A 15,953-nucleotide genomic window follows, 5' to 3' on the forward strand; every position below is an offset into this window, starting at 1 on the left:
AAAATAAAAAGAAATTTGTTATGATTTAAGCTATTGAACTAAGTATAGGTTACATTTTCCTGAATACCCACGAGTGAAGTGAGGTATGCAATTTGTTAGCAACCGAATCACAGTCTAACCCAAGGAAATAAAATTACAAATACTAAAAATTATGAAGTTACTACTCAATGTGATGTTAATTACCAACATATGTAACAAATATACTGTCATGTATAATTTTGTTACTAGTGGAAGTATCATACCCACAAAAATAATGAGGGCATTGTCGAATTTCCCTTTATTAACATATGAACCCTTTAGTTAACATGTTTGCATGTGAACTTTTAGTACATTACAAGAACTCCTTTGATCAACCATTATTTTAGTTATTAAATGGTGTCTATAGGATTCTAGAGCCCATAAAGAAATTTAGAATTTACCTCATAACTAGGACAATGCCTCATCCATCTCCATTATAAATTTAATATAGTAATTAATAAGTTAAACCATCACTAGACTGTAAGAAGTAAGAATGTGTACTATCAACTTTTCATTTAAAAGGTTAAAGAATTCCATTAAAATACTGATGATGTTTCCATTGATAATGGTGTAATCTGTGTTTCATTCTTAGAAAACCAAGTCAATTCATTCTAATTTTGTAAAGATAAACAATCACAATTCTAAACAAAACACAATAATAAAAAAATGCTACGTTCATTGGATCTAAGCACTTTTTTTCATATAATATAATTTGGTTGACAAAATTTCAAATGATTTCACAATTTCAGTGCACTTAATTAGTAAAGCTGGGGATAAACTTAGACTGGAAGGTAGAAGCTTGTTTGATCAAAAACTTGACTGGTTGAGTATCAAAATAATGCAAGAATATATGTAAAGATAGAATCAAAAATGGAACCTATCAAACAAAAAATGACTGGTGGTTGGTTGGTTGGTTGGTTGGTTGGTTGACTACTTCGTCTTGTTTCATACATGCAGCTAGCGCTTCATGAAATTCAACATTTTTATTAATGGAGTCAGAGTCACCAATAAAACAACAACTAATGACAAGAATGTTAAAGGTGCAAAGTTAAAAAGTGAAAAATATTTTTCTGAAATTCGATAAACCACCTCTTCTAAGGTTAGATGTTACAGCAAATGTAAATGATCTTTAGCTCTAATGATGTTTTCTAATATTTTCAATAAAAACATTCCAGATTTGAATCTCTCTCTTAGAAAAGAAAAGAAAAGAAAAAAAGTCCTAGCTCTGCATTTAGTTTAAATGATTCTTAAAAATGTGCAGTAGTGAAAGGTTTTATTATAAATTTAGGAAGCCCCAAGTTCCACTCAATTAAAAGGATTTAGGCCGTGATAATAAGAAGAGAAGGAAGGAAAAGCTGAGTGTTAGGAAAAACATCAATCTAGCAAACAAGAAGCAAGTTCAAAATTTGATGAAATTAAATTGGAATTTTGAAACTTTTTGAGATACTATGGTGCTAAAGGTCTAAACTCGTTATAAGTACATGTACTTTCAGAACAAATTAACCTTACAAATTTGATGGCTTCAATTTTGATAGATCCCACCGGCCCTAGCTACCACACTGGAGACACTATAAATTTAAAAGTCGACTTACTTATCCCTTTAGCCACTTAAATAGCCATAGCTATAACTGAACATTATCTAGGGTTAAATATAAAAAGCAAAAGTAAACCTATATAATCTTACAAAAACTTTATCACATGATCCATTAGTAACTCACAAACAATAATTCCATAGTAGGTGTCAAATATCAAGCCTCCAAAAATATTAGAGATCTAATCTACCATGTAGAGGAATCCTACAAATACATAGTAAATTGCAACCCAAAACTCTCTCTCTCTCTCTCTCATTGCATTAGCAAATCTTACAACACAAAATACACTGTTTTATTCACTTTCCATCACAGCAGGAAATTTAGCCGCTGCAAAAGGTCAAAAAACTGCTTCTAAAGATTTAGTAGCAGTTGCCTGACCGTTGCTAAAAGTGTGTTGTGATCCGCGTAACACGTTTCTAACATATCTAAACTAGAAATGACATTTAAATAATAATCATATTAATGTTATTTCTTTTGTGCCTTTTCTTTTCTTTTGAATTGTTGCATGCTTGGTAACCAATAACCATAAGCATGATTATGATTTTGTTGGGACCATCTCAACTATTTTTGGAAGCTTTTATTAATCCTAAAGTAATGCAATTAATGTGGGAATTTTTCCATCGGTAGGACGTTGTATCCATCAAGTTTTGTACTTTTGAAATTAATTTTATTTGCAGTTTTATTGATAAATCTATAAGTCTAATTAAATAAGTGAAAGATTTTATTGCATATATACTAATATGGAGCAATTGCTGCATAATGAGTTATGTGACAACAAAAAGAAAGTAACATGTATCCAACGGTCATGTGCAATGCACATGATCAAGTGAACTCTTAAACACTTACCACTTTCTTTTTGATGCTACATAACTCTTATACTTGTGGGGTACTGTGGGATCAAGAACCAGAATTCAAGTCTCCAAAAAAGAGCTTTACACATATATATATATACGCTTATATTAGGTTAAAGTAAAATTTTTATCTTGTATATATATTAAAAAAAAAAATTAGAATGCTTTCTTATCCAAAAAAAAAAAAAAAAGTATTAGAAAACTTTCTGAATTTGACAAAGAGAGACAGTATATACTTTACAATTACTGAATTTGGATTTTTAATATAGTCTTTTCTAATTTCTCTTTGTTAATTATCATTGTAACCATTTTTTTTTTTTTGGTAATTTCTAGTATGTCCTATTTCATCTTACAATAGAGATTCAATCCTCCTCTAATTACTGATACAAATTTTGCAAGCTTTCTGTTTCTCAAAAAAAAAAAAAGTTTTGCAAGCTTTATGGATATTACATATAAAGAACTAAACATCTTACTCTTTTAGGTTGATCAATATGGACCTTTGGTCGATCATATAAAATATATATATATATATATACATGGATCTTTGGTTACAACTTAAATTGAAGTTGATTAAGATTGATGCCCTACACACGCATGCAATCTGAGTTTTTCTTTTCTTTTTGCTTATTTGGCTTATTTACTTATAGAGTCTTTTTTTCTTTTCTTTTTTCAAAATATAAATGTACTTTTATTTACTTTTAATTCTTAATATGTTCCAAAACTCACCTAATTATGGGAGAACTTTTTGTTTCGTAGAAACGTACAGAAGTACATGCAGATGGGATATTGATGGCGGGCGTGCTGGTAGCGGAGATCACGTTCTATTGCCTATCTACCCGGCAACTATCAATTTAATTTAATACCCAGTGAAAGAGGACCCATTGAAAGTGCCACCTCGTAATGGATATTTTTCTTCATAATGCAATTCTAAGTAGCAAAGTCAAGGTTGGCATCACTATGGATCCCTTGATGTAAAGTTACAACTTGGATTTTTTTTTTGGTCTTTTTTTTCCATAGTGAAAATGATAAATAAATTCCAATTTTTTTAGTTTTGAGTTTAAATAAATTGAATCAACTATAAAAAGAAAATTTGTTCTATTGATTAAATTCACTAAAAATGTGTTTTTTTTTTCAATATTATTTTAAATCCACCGCAATGGTTCTTTAAAAAGTATAATTTATATATTAATAACTGTTCTTAAAACCTCTTGATTTTAAATCCTCAAATTTATATATAATTAATTAACTTAAAAGGAGAAAGAATTTTACCATCGCACACTCTTGATGCGATGGTCACTTTACAAATATAAGTGTTTGTGGGGTGTGAAGGGCAAACGCCGGAGTTCAAATCTTCATGAGGGAGTTTCACACACACACATATATATATATATATATATATAAAAGGAGTGAGAATTTTCAGGAATGACTTTGCACTATCTCTATCTCTATCTTTATTTCTATCTCTATCTGAAAGAATAGGATACAAATAGTTGTGGATAGGGTTGTAGTTTCTGAGTCAGCACCGAAAACATTCAAAAGATAATACAAAAAGATTGAGAGGTTCTCGATTCTTGCTAGTATATCCCTTTATATTATTAACAACAAGAACTCAGTATATATGGAACTGCCAACAACTCCAATGAATGGTTGACAAGGGTTTGTATACTTGTGTGCTAAAGTGACGAAGATGAAAGCTACAACTAGTAATTTAAAATTGTCAAGAAGTTAAGCCTTGCACGCATTCCAATACAATTGAAGAACAATAATTCAGAAATGCAATTACTCAATGCTGGCAATAGACTACTGGCTACTGGGTGGATAAAATTAAACCCTGTTCTCATGTCTTAAACGGCTACTATAGCTTTTGATTCTCTGGGGCTCTTGTGGTCCTCATCTCAGTATGGTGACAAATTTTTAAGTTGCAAAACATTTAGTAATTTTCATACAATAATTTTATTATTATTTAATTTTGCAATATATATATGAGCTCACACTGTGTTGCAACTGTAATTTTGAAAACTATATGTAATCACTTTCTTTAATTTTGAAAATCAAGTGTTTAATGTAATACGAAGGATGAAAAAAAAAATTGATTGTTCATACTAATATGCATGGGTTACGCAATACTTTCTCCTTAATGATTACCAAAATAGAAAAGCAAGGCTTTGCTTGTAGTCTTTTCTTTTTTAAAATAAAAAATATTATGCCTAATTGCTCCTATGTACATATGTTGGTTCTATTTCAATAAACTATCACTTTTCATTAAAAAAAAAAATCACTTTTCCCCAAATGTTTAAGCTCATAATAAATGATAAATTCAATTACTTCATCATTATTTGAATTCTCCTTCCAGGTTTGCATAATCTAGGGAATTTTGCCACATGTTCTACTATCACTGCAAATTACTTAACCAAAAATTTAAACAGATAAGGAATGGTAAAAATAACTATAAATGATTTTTTTTTTTTTTTTTCGGTGGAGAGAATATAATACCTACCACAAAATGAAGCACGTCACGAGCAAGAATTCAAAAGCAATAGGACTAAAGAGCGGGTAGATGAAGTAATCACTATCAGGCAACACCCACCATGCAGATGGGCTATTAATAGACCTTCTCGCTTGTTTTCATTGACTGTGGTTTAGTTGCTCGTATTGCACCTGTATTAGAAGGGTTGGTTTAACCTATCTATAGGAAATGAATCTCAACTATTAATTCTAGACTTCTATAGTGGATAAATAGTCTATCCAACAACATTAGATCGTGTTTGATATTTAATAAAGTAGCAAAGTAAGGATAAGTACTAAACTTTATAACTAATATACATATCCGAATACAAATATTTCTACTACTTAAAATTTGTTGCAAAAGTGTTGTGAGAAATGTTGTATCAACATTTCTCGTATACACACACACAAATCCTCCATCTCACTTTCTGTGTACCATTCTATGTTCCATTAATTAGAACTTGTCATGTGTTTATTTATTTTAAAATTTTATTTATTTTATATGGAAAGTCAAAATAATGCAGAACAAGTTATAATTGGTAGATCATAAAGTAAAACAAAAAAAAATAAGAGAGATAATCTGCCTTGCTAACATGCATATATCTCATTACATCTACAAACATACATAGATACATATGTACATGTGCACAACACACACAATGTATATATACATGCACTTAAACCAATCCATACAATAATTAAAAAATGTCACCATATGAATATCAAACGGTTTTTCTATTGTTAGAAAACTCATAGAAAGATATAATATATTCATTATCTTATGTTTATTTGTTATGATAATTTTATATATGAATAAGTTGTTTTATAATTATTTCATTGTAAAAAATAAACATAAATCTCATAAAATGATTTCTAGCAACTAGAAAAAATACCAAGCATAACTTTATGTCATTTTTTGTTAAACTCATAAAATGATTAAATTATAATAATTTTAAACCGTATAATAACCATTTGTGCATTCAGGACTTTCAAGTTTAACTTAAAAAACAATATCAAGTTGTGAAGTATTATATACTTATATTCAACTTATATCACTTATGCAATCATTTTTATGAATAATAATAAACTATAACATAAAGAATTTGGTTTTAATTTAAACTTTACTTTTTTATTTTCTTTTTCTTTTATCTTTTTTTTTTAAATTAAAAAAAAATGAAATATCTCTTTTTTTTTTTTAATAAAAAAATTGACGATTTGACTGTATATAAAAAACCATAATAAAAATGAAGGAAAAAAATAGAAAAAAAAAATATCAAACTATGAAAAGAGACGATAATTATCTTATACATAATATGTACAATCTATCTCACAATATATAAAGTATAAACACCACACAATTATATATCAAACTATAAAAAAACACAATAATTATCTTATGTATATGATATATGTATTATCTCTCTTACAAAATATAAACCCTACACAATTATGGAACACACGTGCTGTGAAAATGATGATAGTGACAATTGGACCCTCATTCATGCCCATGACCTACCCTTACTTTAATTTTTGTAACCTCAGTGATTGTTGTCGCAGACATTTATTTTAGGCTCTCAAAAAATTATACATCTGATATACGTATCAGATCTCTCTCACAAAATATAAAACCCACATAATTATGGAACACATGTTGTGAAAAAGATGACGGTGACAATTGTCCCCTCATTCATGCCCGTGACCTGCCCTTACTTTAATTTTTGTAACCTTAGTGATTATTGTTGCAGACATTTATTTTAAGTCCCCCAAAAATTATTCTAGAGTGAGAAGGGCATTAGGGCCGACTCAATGGGTCACTATAACATATTGTTTTTTATTTTAGCTAATATACTGTTAATTTGTACTAGTGCCGGACGATAATTTTGTCGATTATTGTGCACTTTGCACTTTTCCCAGTAGTACTCAAATGCCAGAAAGGTTGATTTGTTTTGGACTTTGTAGTGCTATAGTTGCTTTTTCTTGAATAATTTTGCATCAAAATTATACTCATTGTTTTTACAAGGTGAAAAGATTTTGTTAATGGATGCATATTTTCTTGCATTTGCCTTTTCTAATTGGTGATTAGTTTACATTTCATCTCACAGTTGGTACTTTATATTGTTGGAATATTTGCTTTATGTGGGTTTTTGGTTTGTTGTAGTTGTGTAGTTAGGTATGCTTGTGCGCAGTTTAGCTTGGTTATTCTTGGTCTTGGTCTAGCAGGTGTTTATTTTATTTTATTTTATTTGGGTTGAATTTAGTTTCTTATTCTTCCAAATAGGAAGAAAAATGGGTTTTTTTTTTTTTTTTTTTTTTTGAGAAGAGAAAACGACAGTATTTATCACTAAAGAATCACAAGGAAAAAGAAAATTACAAGAATAGTATATGTTAGGAGAGACTAGGCCCCCAGAGAAAAATTACGGGCCCTTTTAGGATGAAAATAAATTCAACTAAACAAGCCATAAATGATTTATATGTACAAATAATATCTTCATTTTGTTTTTTTTTTTTTTTTTTTGTTCCTCTTCCGAGGATAGATGAATCTAAGGTCTAGTCAATGTAGTTTATTTGTTAAAATTGAAAATCAAATTTTTTTTTTTTTAAATGTACATTAAAAGAAGTGATATTCGAAAAATTGCACTTTGAAAATGGTCCAACAGTTTGGTGCAAAAGGAACTTAGATCTAAACTAGCTTGAGTCAGATTTGGGCTGAAAAATACCTCCAAGGGCTTTTGAGGGTGATTTAACCATCATTAATGAGGGAGACAACTAATCTAAGCTAGCTTGAGACCCGCCAAGGGGATGGACAAAGCCACAATTAAAGGCGGAAAGGCCCATGAGAGGGGCATAAACCATAAAGCTCTCTAAGAGGGCGTGGGGAAGCTCACATTGGGAGCGGCACTTGTAGCAGGGCTAAGGACTTGAGTTCACGTTAGCACATAGGGGCTAACGTGCACCACCAAACTCTCATGAACATATTATATTGTTGGATTTTTTGGATAGCGAAAAACATGTTATATTGTAACCTAAGAATGCGTTTAAATGAACTTATTTTCATTAGTTTATCTTGTTTATTGTGTAAAAGTATAGTTATACCTTTTTTCTTTTTCTTTAATGTACATTCCCTTTAGAATGAAAAAAAAAAAAAAAAAGATCCCCTCAACCAATGAAAAATAATTCAACCGAACAAGCAATAAATGATATATCTGTGTAAATAACATCTTCATTTTTTTTTTTAAAGGTCCCTTTCCTCTTCCAAGGCTAGATGAACATGAACATAATCTGTAGTCAGTATAGGTTATTTGTTGAATCTTTTCTTTTCCTTCTTCCTAGACGAAAATTTTGCTTGATTTTTCAGGGTCACACAAACCCATGATGTAAAGGTAGTTTGGATGCGACATAAGGATCTCAGTCACAAAATAGCTCATCACAGAAGATAAAACAAAAACAGTACGACAAAACAATGTTGTTGCAGAATTATATAAATGAGCATCATGAAAGCTTCATATGGGCCACTACCAGCTAAAAGATGAAAACATTACAAAACAAACCATCATATTATTCTAACGTTAAGAAAAGTTAATGTGTACTGAATGTACAACTGATAACAAATGTCCAGATGTTCTGAAACATTGAAGAGACTCAACACCCGCAAGCATTTAGGGATTGTTTAAAGTTCCATCAAAACAAAATGCTGACTAACCTCACGTTGATTAATCCAATGTGACCTGCCAAGATTTTCGGCTCTTCTTTCACAATCAAGATGACTACATCAACTTATAGTGTGAACCAGCTAGAGCTTGAAATTAGTCAAAAGAACAACTTTTAAATATTTGTTTTGAATATAAGTTGAACAAATAGTCACATGCATTAATCAGGTGATGGGCATAATCCTGGAATACGCATAACCATTAGAAAGCATATTGGAATTGCATGGAATGTTGTTTATTCTGTTTCTTCTGAGTGAAATTGGGTCTATTCCTGCCTTGTGAGCTGCAATAACACCTATGGCTTCCCAATAGTTTGAGACCTTGATCTGTATGAGAGGTGAAATCCCATTCAATAACCATATATACATGGTTCCTTCGGGAGTAATGTCAGAAAAATAATAAAAATTTTACTTTTTTTATAAAGGAGATTTTGACGGCCTATTAGGGGCATTGATTCTTTTTTTTTTCTCTATCTTCCGCTTTATCCGTTTTCCTCCTTTTTGTGGAAAATTGCAATTACCAACATATCAAGCTACCTAAGACATGACTATGAAGAACCGTATTATATACCAAGGTGTCTTGTCCATATTATAGTATTTAACTGCCATTTTCTCCAAAATCTTCATTTAAAAAGAACATCAGAGGTACGTAGGTATTGCTTCATAATGTAACTCTAAAAGTAGAAAGAAAAACAAATGTCTCTAAAACTTTCAAAAGCAAATTATAGAACAATATCACAACTCTAGGCACACATGTTGTAAGAGAGATGTCTCATGAGCTACTGTGTGGGTTTGGATCCAGGTTTTTTTTTTTTTTTTTCTGCTGCATGCGTTTCTGAGGGGACAAAATTCACTATTCCCGTACTGTTTAACACTGTTCACGTACTATTCTAATACTGTTCATAGGACCCACAGTCACTTTATTTAGAAAAAAAAAATTTAAAAATGGGTCCCACAGTACTATTCACACTTAAAAATTATTTTGCTATAGTATTTTCAGTTTTTTGTTTTCAATTTCAGCAAAAATAAATTGTATCCAAACGGACCCACTGTCTCCTAGGCATGCTGCAAACTGAACCATGGAAGTGGCTCAATTGATAGAGTTCACAAGGACTAAGCAAGTTTATTGGTAAATCCCAACCATTGGTGATAAATTTGAAGGGTGCCTAAATGGACAATGAACGAAAAATGTAAAATTATATATTGCATTTTTGCCTTTATTTTACCCTTCTGGTAACATGAGAATTTCAACATTAATGATGATTTATGGAACATAAATATTAATTCTTCAATGAATATCTTTTGGGGAACACCTAAAAGAATGAAAAGAAAAGAAGGAAAAGAGTGTAAAAGTATTAAGACACATACCGCTTCAATTCCAAGTTTATCTGGCGTATCATTGAGAACTGTTTCATTTTCCTCCACAGCAATAATAAGTGGCTGTATCAAAAACAACATTAGTGATCATCGAGGAACTGGAAGCCAAAACTTGATTGCTCATCATTAAAATTATTGGGGGCATAAGGAGGGCTGAGGTGACTAAGAATCAAAACTTCGAATAAGCCAATTTGCTCTTGGCATATTTAACCACCATTATTAATCAGAAAAAGAAGAAAATGTGAAAATAGTTGTCTGAATTTATACCTTGTTCCTTTTTCTTCTTGCAAAAGCAAGAGCACCATCTCCTCCACACGCATCTATAGGAAGAACAACACTATCAACGTCACCTGCCAACATGCAACCCTTTTCCAAGGACTCATTGTTCTTGACCAAGTACTGTGGTGCATTACTTAGCCCAGCGAGCACACATGGCAAGAATGTGTGTCCTAACTGTTGCACAGGATTTTGACATAAGAATATATGAGATAGAGTGAATGAGAATAGTTAAGCAAAAAAAAATCGGCCTGTAAACGTCTAGACATGGTAGGAATGACACATGAGACAGTCTAGATTTGGATATAAGCTATCTATTGAAATCATGTAAATGACGCTGATCAATAGGCTAGCTTTTTATTTTAATTTACCAAAGTGTCTATACGCTGTCCTGATGTTGCAACACAAGTGAGGCTTTCCCAATCACATCTCCAAAATCTACTCCCCAAACAACAAACAGAAAAGCCTTAAGCTTCAGCCAGAGCATGAAAAAATTTTACTTCTAACCATACCAATGTAACTTTTTTTTTTTATTTCCTCGTGACCTTTCAGATCCTTCAACTTGCAAGCTTGATCTGTACAGCTCTATTTCATCTTAGTTGGCTATGTTCTTCAAGAATAATTATACTGCACTAGCATGTTTAGAAAAATCATTTTTATTTATCCTCTCCAATAATCAATGAACATGATGTCATTGGACTGAAACAATTCCGATAATCTGCAACTTAATTCATGAATATTCCATCCGATGACAGTTAAAAGTTTCCTTTCGTAAAGTAGTGCTGGTCTCACAAGTCACACCCTTTTTTTAAGTACATTTTTTTTCTCTTTACATTTAATTGGTATGAATATGTTATCGGCAAACTAAAAGAGTAAATAGCCCACATTATTTGCATATGTATTCAGCATGAAAAAAATTATCCAAAACTAAACAATGATCTTGTTACTTATCAATTTGCTAGGTAAATACAATACATGTCCTAAAGGATCAAACCCATGACCTTACCATCTATCTCTTGCTTATCGGGCAAGGTGATGCTATTTAGTTCAAAAACCATTTGCATCTAAATCACTGATGTCATCCTATTATACAATGCATGCGTGTATGGGCAGACACACATGCAAAGAAGAGAGAGAGAACTTCACCCCTAGGCTTCAAAAGTAACTTTTTTATTGGTTATGATCTAAAGAGATCCTGACCTCCTCTGCAGCAGATTTTGGGCACAGAGAAAAGCTCAGGGGAAGGGGTGATAATGCAGGAGCATGAGCACAAGGAATTCTGAATTCCTGAACCACCAAATGACTTATAACTGCCTCAACTCCTGCCAATAGATCTATTCCCTGCAAAGCAAAGAGAACAAGGTGTAACGAAGTGTGAATCTTTATAGAATAAAATGAAACAACATTGCTTCGGCTTAAACCAATCATCAAACTAAACTGAAAGATACCAAATTCTTGGGATCAACTTAAGAAGTTTTTGAGTCCAACTCACTAAAGGATAAGTTTAGAGGTTTCTTAGTTGGTTTTGGAATCATGCATTGATTAGAAGATTACTAAGGAGGTGTAATAATACCAGGTAGGAATGATAAAGAAAAGAAGTAGGTAGGTGTAACAATCCCTACAAATAGAGTGGTGGTCTAGACTTTGTTGTAAATGTGGGAGTTAGAATACAAAAATTATCCGTTTGTTATTGTTTGTGAGGTTTATGAGTCTGTGAAATGGTTGTAACTCATACCATTGATACTGGATTTTGGTTTGTGTTGCTGGTGAATGTAGTCATAGAGTTACCAAACCACATTAATTCTTGTGTCTTGTGCTGTTTGTCTTTTATAGTTATGCATGTTTTTCATTTACAAATTGATATCAGAGCTATTGGTTAGAACAAAGTTCAAGCTGAAGCATTTTTATGGGAAATATAATTTGTGCATTATGCTAAAAAACTTACTACAGTCTATGGGTGGAAAAGCACTCGCATAAGCATTGCGCTCAAACACCCAATGAGCCACACCTATCAATAACCATAGACACAAAGTTGACATCAAGAACCATTAAGGAACCACTGCCCACCGCCAGGGGAGATGTTATTTAGCTGAAATTTTATTATAAATTGTAAAAGTAATGATGGACAAGTGTGAAAGGAAAATAGACATATAAGTTATTTCAATGCAACTGGATTATTTAGAACTTGTATTGTAATATTTGAATATAATTTAATTATGAATGGCAGTGGCTCTCATTAATGCAGATGTGGCTGTAATGAAGGTCTTGTTCAACAATTTAGATAGCTCAGCCATGTAAAACCTACAACATGCCTTCACATGCTCATTATGTTCAAAGTTAAGTAATTGTGGCAGCAGGATGGCCTTACCTAAAGATAAATTTATAACAAAACCATTATTGTCATACCATCCCTTGTCGATATTCATCTGTGTCTTCAACATCATCATCTGGAAAGCGTCCAACAACTGCGATGGCATTTACTCCTGATCGGTTAACTAAAGACTGAACAGCTCTCAGTAATGAGCCAGGGTGTTTAATCCTCCCTGTTGATTGCCCACTCTTTGGATCAACCCACTTTTCTACCTGTTATATTTGTTCTATTCAGATTCTTGCACTCACATTGGAAGAAAAATACTGTTTTCTTGGCTAGGCAGTTTAGAGTTTATCTAAAATCATAATAATTAGAAGTATACATGACTTTTTGACCATGAAAGAGAAAAATATTAAAAATGCCAAAAAAAAAAAAAAAAAAAGCAATTCTCCATCAGATGTGTAAGAAGTGAAAACTCACACAAAAATATTATTTGCAACAACCTAAAATATAAGAAAAACTTTTGCATTCCAGCACGCTTACCACATCGCTGACTAATCAGAGCTCCTATTTTTCTTCACAGACTTTAATGGTTCTCATGAAGTTAAAAATCATAAGCAGATATGTGATGCAGCCTATTGATCAATCACTAAGTACTTGACCCTCAAACAAGAACACTTTAGCAAATGGTACCTCCAAAGGGGTGAGTGAGCATAGCCCTATTTAAAAACAAGCTGAGTGACTGAAATCACTACATTTTACTGCATATCTCAGCTAAAATAAAAATGGGTACCTCCAAAGGGGTGTCAGTCACAATATATTCCACCACAGGCAATCCAAGGGAAGCCCTCACAGCATCAGCCACTTGTAAATGGCGTATCCGAAGCTCCTCCTCCAATCCAGCATCAAGAACCAACCCCACCTGCTTCACATCACAAGTTCAATACATAATTGCATAACATTGGTCAGGGAAATAATCTGACAGCACCTTGTCACACTGTGTTTTTCCCCCCTTATTTGGCTGGGAATATGACATGACACATACAGTCATACAGTACTGCAAATTGAAAGGGACACATAAAAAACACACCCTATTTTGGTTAACAGGTTGAAGCGCCCATAATCCTTCAGCAAACCGATCAAGAGCATAACCTTCCACGTACAAAACATTAGGCATTGGCCAGTACAGCATTGCTGCATTAAGCACCTGCAAAAAACATAAAGCTAATATAATGTTGTTGATAATAAATTAATAATACATAAATAATGTGATACAAATTTGGTTGCACCTGCCATTATTTTATGCCACCAAATTATACACGGTCTTATTGGATTAATATTTTATTCTTAACATGCGCACCAAATTTGCAAGTATCAAAGAAAATATAACCTAATAGCATATTTGTCAAAATATACATCCAAATAAAAACATATATTAAGCAATCGAAATTCTAAATTACCAAAATTTACAACCCAACATATTTATGATCGTACAAAATGTGCCCAAAAACAAAGATGTAATATTGGCTGTGTTATAAAAAAAAAAAAAAAAAGGACAAAGTTTTCGTCCGAACCATTTTAAAAAACTCTTCATCAATACATCATATAATAATTCAAATGATCATTCTACGCGTGTGCTCACGCGCGCGTGCACGCACACACACACATATATATATATATATATATATATATGTGTGTGTGTGTGTATTTTGTAATCAAATGACCTGTCAAATTATTTAAACAAATCATGCGGCTCTTTTTAAGTTTTTTTTTTTTGGAAGGCCCATTGGGCTTATGGGCCCGTTGGTCAAGTTAATTAAGTTTGGCCGGGCTGTTAAATTTTATCAAGTACAGCCCAACAAGGCAAAAGAGCCATTCTTCTTAAACCAAAACTAGGCCCATATTACAGGCCCAAACAAATAAAACTGGGCTTTAATTACTGAGATACTCTAATCCAAAACACTGAAATTATCAAAACCCAAAAAAAAAAGACAGGTCGTAGAGGCATAATACATTACTACATACATTAGGGTGAGTGATGAGGCAATCAACGACGGAGGAGAGAGCGCGAGCTACAGGAAGAGCGTCACCTGCGTATCCACCAATGGCAGCTCCTATCCCTGTCGGGACTATCATTACGCTCGTGTACTCCCTCCTTAACTGCGTTTCCAAACACACCCACTACCACACTTTTTCCATAAATTCCATTTAAAAAAAGAAGAGAGAAAGAGAGTTGTTAAGCTCACCTTGACGGAGTGGTTCGGATTGAAGCTGCAGCTGACTCTTAGTTTATTGGACGGTTGGGATTTCGCGATAAGGGGAAATGGACGGCCGAGATGGACTGCCATTTAGTTTTTTTTTTTTTTTTTTTTTGGCGGAGTGTTTATATTTATGTCTCTTGCAGAAGAGGGAACGAAGAATATAAAGAATCTTCTGTTCTTTACAATTTTTCTTTGACGATTTTGACCCTGTCTATTTTAAAAATGACATTTTTATTGGATTTTTTTAAAATTATTTTTTTATATTTTGGGTTTGGGTTTAAGTTGGTGGCGTGTTAGTCTTTAATTTCCGTATTTCAAAGCCGATAATGATTAGGAAAGGCCCATTTTTATCAAGGCCCAAGAGTTTGGGGCGCTCTTTTATTTTCCCACCATTTTAAATGAAACTAGTTATTTGAAAACAACCCAAAAAGTTTTTTTTTTCCTCTCTTTTTGAAGGGAGAAAAATAGTAGTAGATTAAAACTACCTTCTTGCAAGGTACCTACTAGTATTAATATTACAAATTCTTAAAAAAAAATTATTTTATAATTAAAATACTCTATGAATATGAAAAATCATTATAGAAATGCGATTATAATTTGCATGAAAAGCATTTAGCATGTCCATAACATGCATGGCTAATATTTCATTATTTTAGCATGATCATACTAATATTAATACAAAGAAACTAATTTAATTGAGGCTAAAGTTGTTAAAAAAAAAAAAAAAAACCAAATCAATAGTTTTGCAAAAAAGTGTTCAATATATACAGTCGTTGAGATATTAGAAGAAATTAAGAAAAATATTACATAAGAAGTAGAAATGCATGTTTTCTTATTGTAGGAAATCAACTACAATACACTCTCAATCCACCTACAAAAAACAATTACGCTAGCAAGGGAAAATTGGGAATAAAAAAGTAAAAAACTACATCTACATATATTGTAACTACAACACGCTATTGTTTTATAGGATATCTGTGCCAAGCTTGTAAATCCAGTTATCACTCTATCTTATTCTATATAAAAAGTAACATTCTAGAGAGTGGAGAATCTGAA

The 15,953-nt window shown here is 32.1% G+C and overlaps 1 protein-coding gene across 3 annotated transcripts; it reads right to left on the bottom strand.

The window, feature by feature from the left end:
- Nucleotides 1-8,417: 8,417 nt before the first annotated feature.
- On the bottom strand, nucleotides 8,418-15,003 carry LOC115973911 (uncharacterized lipoprotein syc1174_c-like). 3 transcript variants are annotated; one of them, XM_031094163.1, is made up of 9 exons: nucleotides 14,883-15,003; nucleotides 14,662-14,796; nucleotides 13,727-13,843; nucleotides 13,430-13,558; nucleotides 12,732-12,908; nucleotides 11,526-11,666; nucleotides 10,317-10,502; nucleotides 10,041-10,112; nucleotides 8,418-8,999 (listed from the first exon to the last, which is right to left on the bottom strand). In XM_031094163.1, exons 1-9 carry the CDS (start codon nucleotides 14,982-14,984, stop codon nucleotides 8,838-8,840), a joined length of 1,221 nt encoding a protein of 406 aa, XP_030950023.1. In that variant the 5' UTR covers nucleotides 14,985-15,003; the 3' UTR covers nucleotides 8,418-8,837. The 3 variants fall into 3 exon arrangements, with proteins under 3 accessions (XP_030950023.1, XP_030950030.1, XP_030950016.1); XM_031094170.1 differs by having other exon boundaries at nucleotides 8,418-8,691; nucleotides 14,662-14,817; XM_031094156.1 differs by having other exon boundaries at nucleotides 14,662-14,817.
- Between the last annotated feature and the right edge of the window lie 950 nt (nucleotides 15,004-15,953).

Source organism: Quercus lobata, chromosome 1 (assembly GCF_001633185.2).
Source record: "Quercus lobata isolate SW786 chromosome 1, ValleyOak3.0 Primary Assembly, whole genome shotgun sequence".
NCBI classification, from domain to species: Eukaryota; Viridiplantae; Streptophyta; class Magnoliopsida; order Fagales; family Fagaceae; genus Quercus; species Quercus lobata.